This window comes from Platichthys flesus, chromosome 16, assembly GCF_949316205.1.
Source record: "Platichthys flesus chromosome 16, fPlaFle2.1, whole genome shotgun sequence".
Taxonomy (NCBI): Eukaryota; Metazoa; Chordata; class Actinopteri; order Pleuronectiformes; family Pleuronectidae; genus Platichthys; species Platichthys flesus.
In genome coordinates, this window is record NC_084960.1 from 13,420,402 (window position 1) to 13,432,723 (window position 12,322).

The 12,322-nt window shown below is 40.8% G+C and overlaps 1 protein-coding gene across 2 annotated transcripts; it reads left to right on the forward strand.

Moving 5' to 3' along the window:
- Nucleotides 1–255: 255 nt before the first annotated feature.
- rab5c (RAB5C, member RAS oncogene family) lies at nt 256–10,132 on the forward strand. 2 transcript variants are annotated; one of them, XM_062407235.1, is made up of 6 exons: nt 256–414; nt 6,474–6,827; nt 8,636–8,787; nt 8,979–9,101; nt 9,202–9,295; nt 9,659–10,132. In XM_062407235.1, the coding sequence occupies exons 2-6, from the start codon at nt 6,662–6,664 to the stop codon at nt 9,784–9,786; spliced, it is 663 nt and encodes a 220-aa protein (XP_062263219.1). In that variant the 5' UTR covers nt 256–414; nt 6,474–6,661; the 3' UTR covers nt 9,787–10,132. The 2 variants fall into 2 exon arrangements, with proteins under 2 accessions (XP_062263219.1, XP_062263220.1); XM_062407236.1 differs by having other exon boundaries at nt 261–418.
- Nucleotides 10,133–12,322: the final 2,190 nt, after the last annotated feature.

A 12,322-nucleotide genomic window follows, 5' to 3' on the forward strand; every position in this document is an offset into this window, starting at 1 on the left:
ATCATATAACAAATATCCTTTCCTGTTTCCTGTTCAGTGTTCTACCCTTTATGGAGGCTGTTGAGCACAAGAGGTGGAATATGATGGAACACGTGATTTGTATACGAATCTATTCAGTATATGATCTGAGTGTTTTTGTCCCACAGAGGTCAATTAATTCCAGAGCTGTAGAGAGGATGATCGTGGTGTTTCTGTGCAGAATGCGGCTTCTTCATTGGTCACACGGCCGCTGACAAAGAGTGGGAGGTTCCCGGAAAAATTGCTAACCGGAAGGGAAGGCCAGAGCCCAAGAAGAAGAAGAGGAGGAGGGAGAACAGTAAGAAGAAGAAGAAAAAGAACACGAAATAGAGAACGAGAAAAAGAAGGACAGTCGCCGCCGCCGCCGATGAGACCAGCAACAGAAGAGAAAGTACTGTAAGTAAGTCAGACAAGTTGTAGTGATGAAACATGGGGGCAAAGAGGAACTCTGGACGTGTGTTCGTCCTTTCGGTCGACGAGCTGTTTACCGTATTCACGTCCCCTCTGTCAAATTTCACCCGAACCGATCAGCCGAGTCCGGGTTCAGCCTGGACCGAGAGAGGCACCGAGCTCCTGGCTCTGTGAGACCGCAGGGACATGTCCAAAAACCAACCGTGGCAGGACGATGACCGGGAGCCGTTTTACAGCCGCAGCTTGACACCACAACAAGCCCGTGTCCCCGAGTTTGCCAAACGTCAAACAGCTGACGACGTGCGGTGGCGAACAGGAAAGTTACCCTCTCACGTTCGGGACTCTTGGCCGTAGATTCTAATGTAGCTACTGCTACCACCATTCGATCAAAATTAATTTCAACAGCTTAGCAGTTCTCAAGTTAGGCTAACACGCTAGTGCTAGTGCTAGGTGTCTGTAATTGCTATTACCTGCTGATGCAGTGTGGTCGAGGCTAATGCAGTTAGCCGACTGCCCTGTGCTACTTAGGTAATGTCATGCTAGCTTGAGTTAATGATACTGACTGGTTATCCTAACTAATCAGACCTTACCTTTACTAGGCTAGATAGTTAGCTACGTTGTGGTTACCTACCGTGTCAGTTCAATACTATTCTCAGCATGAAGCAGCCACTGTGTTAGCATGTCACTCTGTTCAAGCTAGCTGCACCCAGACAGATAAACTTACCTTCTAGTTAGCATCTTTTTCTCATGACCCAAATAATACTGATAACATTTGCAGAGTTGCACAATCCTCAGTAATCATTGTTTTTTTTTTTATAGATATATTAGACCTTGAAGCTTCCCGGGACTCACAGATCATTCAGACACTTGATACTTTTACAATTCAAATGCACTCAACCCGTCTCATGATAGCTTTTTTTTAATATCTCCTCTGTTTATAACAAACACAGACTCACACTTTGACATTGACGTTTCAGTGACGGCCTGCACGCTGGTACTTTCTGTGTCCTGTCATCACATTCCCTGTCACAAAGGAGTCATTACTCCTGACAGCACATGTGTGGTTATTCTGTCAGTTTACACTTTGAAGCCATTGTAATCCCAAATATCAGCTGGCATGCAGGTCTCCTCACAGCTCCCTAATAGTGACGCATTAAGTGCAGCCGAGATTGGACCTTGGAGCCGGAGAGGGATCTTTACAGTTAATGTGCTTGAGCCCTTTTTATGTTTATGATGTGTGAACCTTGTCCTGCTAAAGTAATCACACATCTTGACAAACCTTTCCCTGAAGGAAGACACTGGGAATTTAATCCCCACACAATATCCAGGCTGTTTGTGTTTATGTTCATTAAGGATGCTCCTCACATATCAGACTGTTTTAGCGCTGTCTGAATTTGAAGGTTGGTGCTGCTGAATTTGGCCTGGCATAAACTTATACTTTCCTAAAAGCGTGCTTTCCATCAACAACACTTTAACTTTCATTTGAGTGTTTTTTTTTAATCTTCTGTCAAACTCCTGCTGAAGGGAGCTTTTGTTTTGACCGTCTACAAAAAACTCTGAACAAAACTTGACAAGGATAAAGTGTGTCTTATCTGTGTTGATGATTTATTCGGTGCAAGAAAGGTTTTTATTACACCAGTGGGTGTGTTGTGATCAGTGGCGTCTGTCTGTCTGCATGTCCCAGCAATAACTCAGGTCGCTTTAATCAAATTTGGATTCAACTCGGCAAGTTGTTTTGTGGGTAGGGGTCAGGACCACTATTTAATTAAATTATTAAAGGTAAAGGCCATAGCATGGGATCAAGATTTTTGCCCATTGCATGGAAAGTACATTGAAGCACATATAAATACACATACAATTTAAAATAGTCTTTAACTCAGGTAAAGATTGTAATGATAAATGAATACCCATGTTCTACAGTGATAATAATTAACCTGTGACTGAAAATATGGGAAAGAATGGGGAAAAAAGCAGCGTAGGGGTGCAACATCTCTGTGCATTTTTGTTTTGTTTGCATCTATTATGGATGAATGTTTTTTAATAACCACATTGTTTGAATGTAATTTTATTGGTTGGTGCTGATCCTTAAATCTTGGTTTGGTCACTGAGCATTATCACCGAAGGGCCAAGAAAACGAAATGCCTGAGATTTCCAATTGACCTTGCTGACCCACGGTGACGAGTATCTTGTTCGTCGGGGAAGATTCTCAGTCCTGTAGAACCTCTCAGCTTTTCAGAAGAGCGGTTAAACATCTTCAACTCGCCTTCGTATGGAACTTAGTTTGTCCTTCGTTAGTTTCATGTTTGCTTCTCCTGAGTTATGTCACCAGCTTCCCATCCAATCTGTCACCGCTTCCGAAGCCATTCTTTAATAGAGACCTGGACTGAAGTAGGCTTTACCTTGGATAGAGAGTATTTCCTGTTTCATTTTAGAGATTGTTCTGCTTTTTGGTGCCTACGAAAACCCCTTGCCATCACAGTCGTGGTTTTGAAGTCGTGCTTGCTCCTAGTTAGAGTCTTACTTTTTGGCGTATTAGACAAAAGAGGAGGGCACAGCATCCCCTCATATCAGACACCACCAGTTCTACTCCGCCCCCACCCTTCACATGAAGTGAACAGCACAAGTCCCTACTTGCTTCTTTGTAACCACTACAAACAGCCGTTAATGTTGTTGGACTACTACTTAAATGGAATGTGACCAACTTCTGTGATTACCTGTTCACACACTTTTAAGTATACTCCCATTTATTGGTTATATTATTTATATATATAAACACTGAGTGCTCAGTTAAAAGCATCCTATACATCTTATAATACCTTGGAAAATCAGGCAGGTAGTTTTCTCTTTTTTTACATAATAATTGTCATCGTTGATTAAAAGAGTATCAGTATGAATTTGATTGTTTTAATGAAGGTAAACATGCCACAACGCAGGAAGGGAGAAACAATTTGACTGTGGGAGACAAATGTGTATTGCTTTCATATCAATTATTCATAGACATAGCATCTGTCTGTTTTCAGTTTTTTGACACTGGTTTTTGCGTTTAAATAACATTATCATTAGTGAGGCCTGCTTTTCAATTTGTGCACTGCAATCACTGAACAGTGCTTGGATGTCACACTGGCAGCAGAGCATGCAGGAGGCCACGATGAATATTTCACAGGCCTTCCCTCTAGTCTGCTTCTGCCTTCTCTCCTCCCCCTTCCTCTGACCCATGGCCCACTGTCTCTCTCTAACCCACTTCCCCGTGGAGGTCTTCAGAGCCCATTAGGGATGCCAATCGAAGCATTTGTCACAGGCTGCTTAAGAAGGGGGCAGGTCAGGTACAGTTTGCTGTACATATGCATCTGTGTTATTAGTTTGGCAGTAGAGTCTTAGTAAGATTTTAATTAGCAGGTAGGATGTTGAGTACATAAAACTTGATGCTTGATTGTTTCCTGTTGATGCTCATAAAATCCTCCGCCTAAGACACAAACTGTTTTGGCTCCCAAGGTTTCCTTATGTTTCTAAAAACCTTCCCTCAACCTCCTGTGTAAATGGCAGCAGCTCCATATTTGTCATTCAGGCAATAATCTTAAACATTTGTCATACATACAAACCAACAAATAAATGGAGGAGGGTGATGATTTCCAGCAACTGTAATAGACAGAAGCTGTTAACCAAAGTGCTTCGATTAATATTCTTATAAACAGGCCAATGAGGGTGCTAGTGAAAGGCTTAGAGGAGGAGGAGGCCAGCAACATACATGCTTTTATAGCTGCATGTATGTGTACACATCATGGCTGCCTCGCAAAGCCTGCGTCTGTTTGGTGCATCGGTTTTGCACTTCCTTAGAAATCAATGCCATGCATCTGCAAGATTTCACACGCACAAGAACTGTAGGAACATTACATGACCTCCAGTGTCACCATGTTTCTTCATTTATGTAATGCTCTCTATGGTCTGAGTTTCGTGGTGTGCCCTCTAGTGGAATACTCCAGTAACATGCATAGTACATAGCAAGTATATTAATATTTGTGCTCACGATGTGTCTAGTTGTCTACGTGAAGATGTGACGAAAAAGGAAGGAGAGATGATAGTTAGCAACGGGACCAATCTTTTTTGCTTTCAGCTTAATTTTCACTGGGTTAAATTCCTGGTTAGGGTTAAGACACACATGGTAATCTCCACTTTAATGTCAGAGCAGGACTCTTGCACCGGAGTGCCTCATATTTGTAATTAGTTACTTTGTAAGTACAGCAATTTTCCCCCAAAATGTCCTCCCTCCCATCCTCTGTTCAAGAAGATTTGATTTTCTAACACCCTCGGTCCGTCTCCTCTCTTTGCTTCCTCCAGTGAGCAGTGCAAACAAGTGAGGGCTCAGATCTGCAGCTCGCAAACAAAGGGTTAGGGTTAGGGTTAGGGTTAACCCTGCTGTGGAGGACCCCCACTACTCTTTGATGCTGTGTGTGTGGGGGGGATGTCTGGTAGTTGAAGAGTCCAGAGACCTTTAGTTCGCTGCTGAGGATGTACGTTGGGTACGGGTTTTAAGTCTGTGCAGCTCCTTCAAATCTCCATCAAAGTTCAACACGGATAGTCTTTCTTAAATCGGAAACATAAAATGCCCATGGATTATTTTAGCCAAATAATTTGTATGTATAAGTCAAAGGGAAAAACAAAATGCTTTTTGTTTTGCTTTTGATGCTTTGTGAGGGTGAGTGCTAAAATTGAACTTGTGCTATAAAGCGTAATGGGAGGAATGAATGTAATGTATGTTGCATAGTTGTCCATTGTCAAATACAACATGTAGCTTCTGAATATTTCACCACCAAGCCCAGCTCAGCTACGACTGTAGGAGAAGATCAGCACAGCCAAACTATCGACTATCAGCAGTGACATCTATATGTTGCTTTTCCTCGTTCTTGACATATCCCTGGCCTCTTTCTAAGGAAAAGTCAAATCCACGCATTGTGCCTCTGCGTCAAGTTTCCCAGTGACTGAGGCACATTCCATGGTTTTAATGTGCTCAGCAGTAAAATGTGTTCTGCAATCTTCACTTCCTGCTTTGAGCTGAGTTGTGTTTCCTGTCCTTTGACCAAGCAGAAGCTGGCTGATCTCATGTGCATCACTCAACTAAAAAACACGATTAGGAAGGTTTACTACCTCAGTACAAATCGCTTGGTTTGCAGTATCGCCTGTAGAGGTTCGGTTTATATTTGACAATTAATACAGGATTAATAATATTCAAAAAGATTTCTTTCCTTTTTTTTTTAAGTCAAACTCTGTGTTACAATTTCCTCCTGGCACAGATCATCCACTGCCTGGATGCTACAAGAAGACTGAGTGAAGAAGCATGGTTTTCCTTTTTAACTTTGCTGTTTGATCCTGGAAAAAAAAAAAAATGTTGTTGCAGGTAGTTGTGAAACAATGTTTTATTTTTTAACTCGTGATTTATCTTAATGTTCAATATTGAATTCATTGTCTGATCCTTTTTTTTGTTTATTGCTTCATAAAAGGTGTGTGTGTGTGTGTGTGTGTGTGTGTGTGTGTGTGTGTGTGTGTGTGTGTGTGTGTGTGTGTGTGTGTGTGTGTGTGTGTGTGTGTGTGTGTGTGTGTGTGTGTGTGTGTGTGTGTGTGTGTGTGTGTGTGTGTGTGTGTGTGTGTGTGTGTGTGTGTGTGTGTGTGTGTGTGTGTGTGTGTGTGTGTGTGTGTGTCATATTTTGCATATATGATTTTGGGTCTGGGGTTTTGTTAACTTGAAACATTCCTCTGTACATGTGCCATCATTTCCCTACGTCCTCATTATTTTATTTGTTTATTTATTATGTGTATTCTCAGTTAAAGTAAAGCAAAGCAGAAGCAATAATAATTTAAGGTTCAGTGCTTCCTTTTTTTTCTACATTATTCATCTTCTTTTGCAATTACCAACGGGTACTGTTTGTTTTTTTTCATTAACCACCTCACTGAATTTTGACTAAAAGATTCCCAATGTTGCTGTTTAAATTTAAATTCTGGTTTGAGTTTGGAGAGGATCTTAACCCACTGTTCACTTTGTGTTTTTTCAGCTGCCACTGGTGAGGTGTCTTCTTCCTCTGGCTCGTCTACCTGCCTAACCTGAACTCACCCCACCCTCCGTCGAGCTCGGCCTCACCCAGCCCCTGCACCGAGCCCAAGCCTCAAGTCAGCCACACTCCCTCCCTCTCCTCCCGGCTTCCTCTACTTCTTTCTCCTAAAGTTTTTTTAACGCTGCACTATGGGAGGGAGAGGCGGACCAGCACGGACCAACGGTACCGCGGCAAGCAACAAGATCTGCCAGTTTAAGCTTGTGCTTTTGGGGGAGTCTGCGGTGGGAAAGTCCAGCTTGGTGCTTCGCTTCGTCAAAGGCCAGTTCCACGAGTACCAGGAGAGCACCATCGGAGGTGAGGGCTTCTCTTTGGATTCCCAGAATTGTCTCTGCTATGAGTCATGCTTTATTGCTGATTTATCACTTCAGTAAAATGATCTCCGTAAGTCCAGGATAAGACTGTCTTTTGCACTGTAGCTGTTTGTGTTTAATACTTTAGCTCTACAACTTACTATATCAAGTCTGATGTTTAAAGATTACGATATAAAAAAACTATTTAAAACTTATTTTAATACACAATCGGTTTCTAACTTCCAACTGAAATAGAATTATTGCACCAATTCTACAATTTCTCATCCTGGTTTTGGATTTAACAGAGGTATCGCATGAGTGGTAGAGTAGAAGAAAACATGCCCTTGCCAGGAAGGAGGCGCTTCCTGCTTGCAGGGCTTAATCTGTTCTGTTATGCATGTCCAGGAGGAGGAGGAGCGGCAGAACCAATGCCATGACGCTGATCACCTGACGCAACAAGCTCCTACATTAGCGAGGCAAATATCTTGATTTTGTTGAAAAGAGATAGCATTTCAGAACAGTTCTCATCGCAGTTTTCAACAGCGCTGAGAGGAAGATGTAAAAGAAAAGCTGCTGTTCAACTGTGAACAGCAGAGAGCAGAGGAGTGTGGTTACATTAAACAGGAAGGAATCGAGACAACAATGGGGATTTCCTGGACCTCCTGTAGATGAGTGAAGCTGATCGAAGAGTTTTAAGTTTTAAAGAAGAAGAAGAATATGACACACGGATAGTGATCTGTCGGCAGAGTGCTGTGTTTAACATGTTTTTGCTGCATTGTGGTGTATTCAGCATGAGGTAATCTGTGTGTTTTAAAGTGCAAATTCTCAATCCAGCCTGAAAGACAACAGTGACAGGTTTCCTCTTTTGTCGGCATGCTGGGTTTAACAGGGATGTGTTAGTAAATACACATGTCGAGTCGAAATGAAAAATACTTCACCAAAAATTAAAGGAATAGGTGCAAGATATTTGTGGTTCTACTTGTTTCATCCATGCATGTTTTTCAGGTGCTGTATTTAGGTTGAACAGAGACATTTAGGCCACAGTGGATCTTATCACTTATGCATTATCATCCTTTTGACCAACTTAATCACCAAATACGATTTACAGTGAGTCGTATGTTGACTGGCACAGAGAAATGTTCCTTGATGCAGTGGCGCATCAAGGGTCCCCCCTTCCCATTTTAAGGCTTCAGCAAACAAGCCAAAACTGAATCAATGTCAAAGTGGAGGGCATCAAAACTGTAGAGTAATATCAAAAAGAGTATTGAGAAGTATTGGTGTCAATAAAATCCTAACAATACTCCCCCCTACTCATGCGTAACGTGGCTGGAGGATGTAGGGACAGGATGCTAAGCAAAGACTAAGGACGAGTCAGCGTTTTTTGTTTCTACTGAGGCTGCGGTCAGCTGCACGCCTGGTCAAAGATTACTAAGCTTTAAAGTATGTGCTCTGCTCTTTTTTCCCCCTGTGTCATGTGACACTCAGCTGAGTTGTGCCTCTTTCTGCAGAACACAGGATTATGACTTTGTTTTCTTTCTGAGTGTAGTATTTTCCCTTCTGACATTTTTCAATTGAGTGAATTCCAGTTCTGAAGGGGTTACGTTTTTTCCACAACTGTATCTCACCAAATCTAATTTACATTTAATTTTAGATCAAATCTTTTTGTCTTTTTATAATTCCACAGACTGAGTTTGTTTCATCTGAGCTTTAATCGTTTAAAGCCTAAATATTCCACTTTCGCTCTCCGGTTAACGTATACCTCCTCCCAGTCAAAAGAAAGCTTGACATGTATTATGTTTCTTTCTTTCCCAGCTGCCTTCCTCACACAGACGGTATGTTTGGATGACACAACAGTCAAGTTTGAGATCTGGGACACTGCAGGACAGGAACGGTATCACAGCTTGGCACCTATGTACTACAGGGGAGCCCAGGCCGCCATCGTGGTCTACGACATCACCAACACAGTGAGTTACCTGGACCACGGCAGGAGGTCAGCCAAGACGCTCACAAGTCTTTTCCTCCCGCCCGCCCGAGTTGATGATTGTTTGATTCAGCAGACGCCTACAGACCTTTGCTCTTTTAACTCTTAAAGCAAAGTGTGAACTTTAAAACCAGGGACTCAAAGTTTAAAACATGTTTTGTTTTTCTCGTCAAGGATACATTCACACGTGCAAAGAACTGGGTGAAGGAGCTCCAGCGACAAGCCAGCCCGAATATTGTTATTGCACTGGCAGGGAACAAAGCAGACCTGTCCAACAAGAGGGCTGTCGATTTCCAGGTAAGAAAAGACCTTTTGACACAGATGTTTTTAAATCTTTAATTAAAGTGTTGAATAATAAAACCTAAGCAAAATTACTGTGTTGCATCTCCTTGTTTAGGAAGCACAATCATATGCAGATGACAACAGTTTGCTCTTCATGGAGACGTCAGCCAAGACTGCTATGAATGTCAATGAGATTTTTATGGCTATAGGTAAGTGAACCCCAGCACTGACACAGACACAAGTTACTGTCATGATGCAACACTTAGTTAATCAAATGGAAGATGATGCTTAAGATCAGGGCAGCAGCTAACAGTTGATTATTCGTTTAATCTTTTTTAAAACCCCTGAATCAGTCAATATATCTTTATTTCGTGCTAAAAATCTTTCTTGGCTCAAGTTTCTCAAATGTTAGAATTTGCTGTTTTTTCACAAGACGTCTGGTGATGTCACCTGAGACTGTAGAAAATCGCAATCGGATTTATTTGACAGAATTTTGAAAAGCTTCTACTCGCGGCCCTGTTGTCTCATAATCACAGTGCATTCATCAATGGTTGATACTCTTACCCTTTCAGCCAAGAAGCTTCCTAAGAACGAGCCTCAGGGCGGAGCGGGCGCCGCTGGACGAACCAGAGGTGGTGTGGACTTGCAGGAAGCTGCACCACAGGGCAGAAGTGGCCAGTGCTGTGGCGGCGGGAACTAAACAAAACCACCGAGTCAGCTGATCGAACCAATCTAACAGCTCCGATCAACCAGACCAGATATTAGCCATCTGTCAAACAATGTCCCAAAACCACAACTGACCAAAATCACAACTGTGTATTGAAAACATATTGCTGTATTTGTATCAGACTTTTCAAGTTTATAATCAATCTGTAGTTATTGTCAAAACAATATCTTCCCAATCTCTACATGATGTTTGTCAACCTTAATTATTTTGTGTTTTTTTTTTTTTTAATTGTCTTAATTTTTTTTTCTGAAGATCTATGGTATTAAATGCACTGGTTCTGTCTCATCATCTTTTCCTGAATTGAGATGTTGTCCCCATCCGTTGCTTTCTTTTTGTCTTTTCTTTCATTATTTGAACTCTTCATATCAGGGAGGGATTCCTTACAACAGTGTCTTCATCTTATGATGACGTCAACAACTAGCACAGCGATACCTGCACAGCAACCACCGATGTTAGCAGGTGGGGGATAATGGGGAGGCTAGAAGCTCGGGCCAGGGGTCGAGAAGGAAGTGGGGGTTGGGGGGGGGGGGATAATTTTATGAATAAACAAAGGGAAGATATTTTTTTTGTATTCCTGTTTTAATTAAACATTTAATTTTCAATTTAAAAGTTTATAATCATAAGTGACTGGCAGCCAAAATATAATTGTGCAGCCAGCCACACTTTGGCCTTGTTGAGTTCCAACATCCCTCTTAGTATTGCTAATCCATCAGAGGTTCATGTTTGGTAGGAGTCCTTTTAAAAATATGCCTTTAAAGCAAACTGGTTTAATTTTAATTAACACCAGCCACACATTGTTTCCTGAGAGTATTAGTGGTATCTCAAACATTTTAAATATATTAATTACCAAATTGTCCATGCAAATCTGTAAGCAAGTTTCGTTTGTACCGTAAAATGTGGAAATTTAAAGTAATTTTTCCCTTTGTTCTTGTTACTACTTTAACTTAATGAATACTTTAGAAATTTTTGTAAATAAATAAAATTGTGCTGACAGGTTTTCAATCTGAAGTTCCAAAACCTAAGATAAACTAATCCCAGCTCTTGAGTTCAAATGAATCAATAACTGATTTAGTATGACTCATCTTTAAAATCTACATCAATCATTTAAAAATAAAAGTACTACTTGAATTCAGGTTTTATTAGCCATCAACACAAATATTTTTATGAATTAGTAATGAAAGTCAAAAAACACCTACATTGCCCATTATCACCACAGAGAAGGTGTGTTGTTTTCAAGTGCACTTGCTTAGCTGTTGTACCAAAGGTGTTGTTCCACACCCGTGTAACAACAAGTTGGGTCTTGTAACAAAGTTGTTGATGCAAGTTATACAAAGGAGTTTATTGGAGGCAGAAATGCTGACACCTCTGATAATAACAATTACATTCAAAATGATTCCATCCAACACCTGGTGTGTGCATGAAGTGGAAGTCAACCTGAGAAGCTAAACTTAAACGAGGACATCCAGAGGAGGACAGAAAGACAGCTCACCTTCAACATAAAAGTTCAGGAGGCCGGATGTTTGATTTGATTAATGAGTAATGAGTGACCCCTACTCCATGTGCTAGTTGATGTAGCACATGGAGCAATATGTAATTTATTTGATCACCGAATATAAACTAGAAGGTTTTGCATGCATTTTCTGAATTATATTAAATGTGTCCCACACTGAATCTTGTAAGGCGTCAGAAGGCAAGGTTGGAAACCACTGGGTTATTCTCTAACAATAGGTTTTTAAAGCATGTTAAATCATCCAGTATCTACAATCCAAAAATATAAATGTAACTTTTAAGTAAGGCTGTCAAATATATGTAGTAAAGTAGAAAATACTTAGAAGAAATGTGTATCAAAAGCAGCATAGAATGAAACAGACACACACACATATATCCGCTTCTGCGCAGGTCGCTTCGTGCAGGAGGTGGGCAGTCCACTTCTGCGCGGGAAGTAAATATATTTTTTTTTAAATTAAATTCAAAACAGAAATAAGATTATAAATAAAAAATGTAATGAAAGGTACATTTTCACCACTTTCTTATTTCCTACAAATTTTGGTAAGAATTTGAGCATGTTTGAGCATGCTCTGAGGGGATGTGCAAATTAATTTGCCTGTAAAATAATAATAATAATCCTTACAATTTCATTAGGGACTGACTGTCTGTCATTGCCCGTCAGTGCTCGGGCCCTTATAAGAAACAGCTAAAGTGAACAATTTAGAAACAGTAAGAGTTTGGCGCTACGGCTACTGGAGGGCAATACACAAGAGTACACAGTCGAATTACTTATATATTCAGACAGACCTCAATAGTACTTCCTGTAAAATCATATCAAACACAACAGACTGAATTTAAAGATCTTTGCAGAGACTTTAACGTTTAAAGCTGATTCTGCTCGTAGTATGGAACAAGGCCTGTTTAATAGCGGCACGTAATTTTCTATATTAAAATATGTTATTGGTGCATTTTGGCGTTTAAGTGCTGCTATGACAGTTTGATATCGTGTCAGATTATCAGT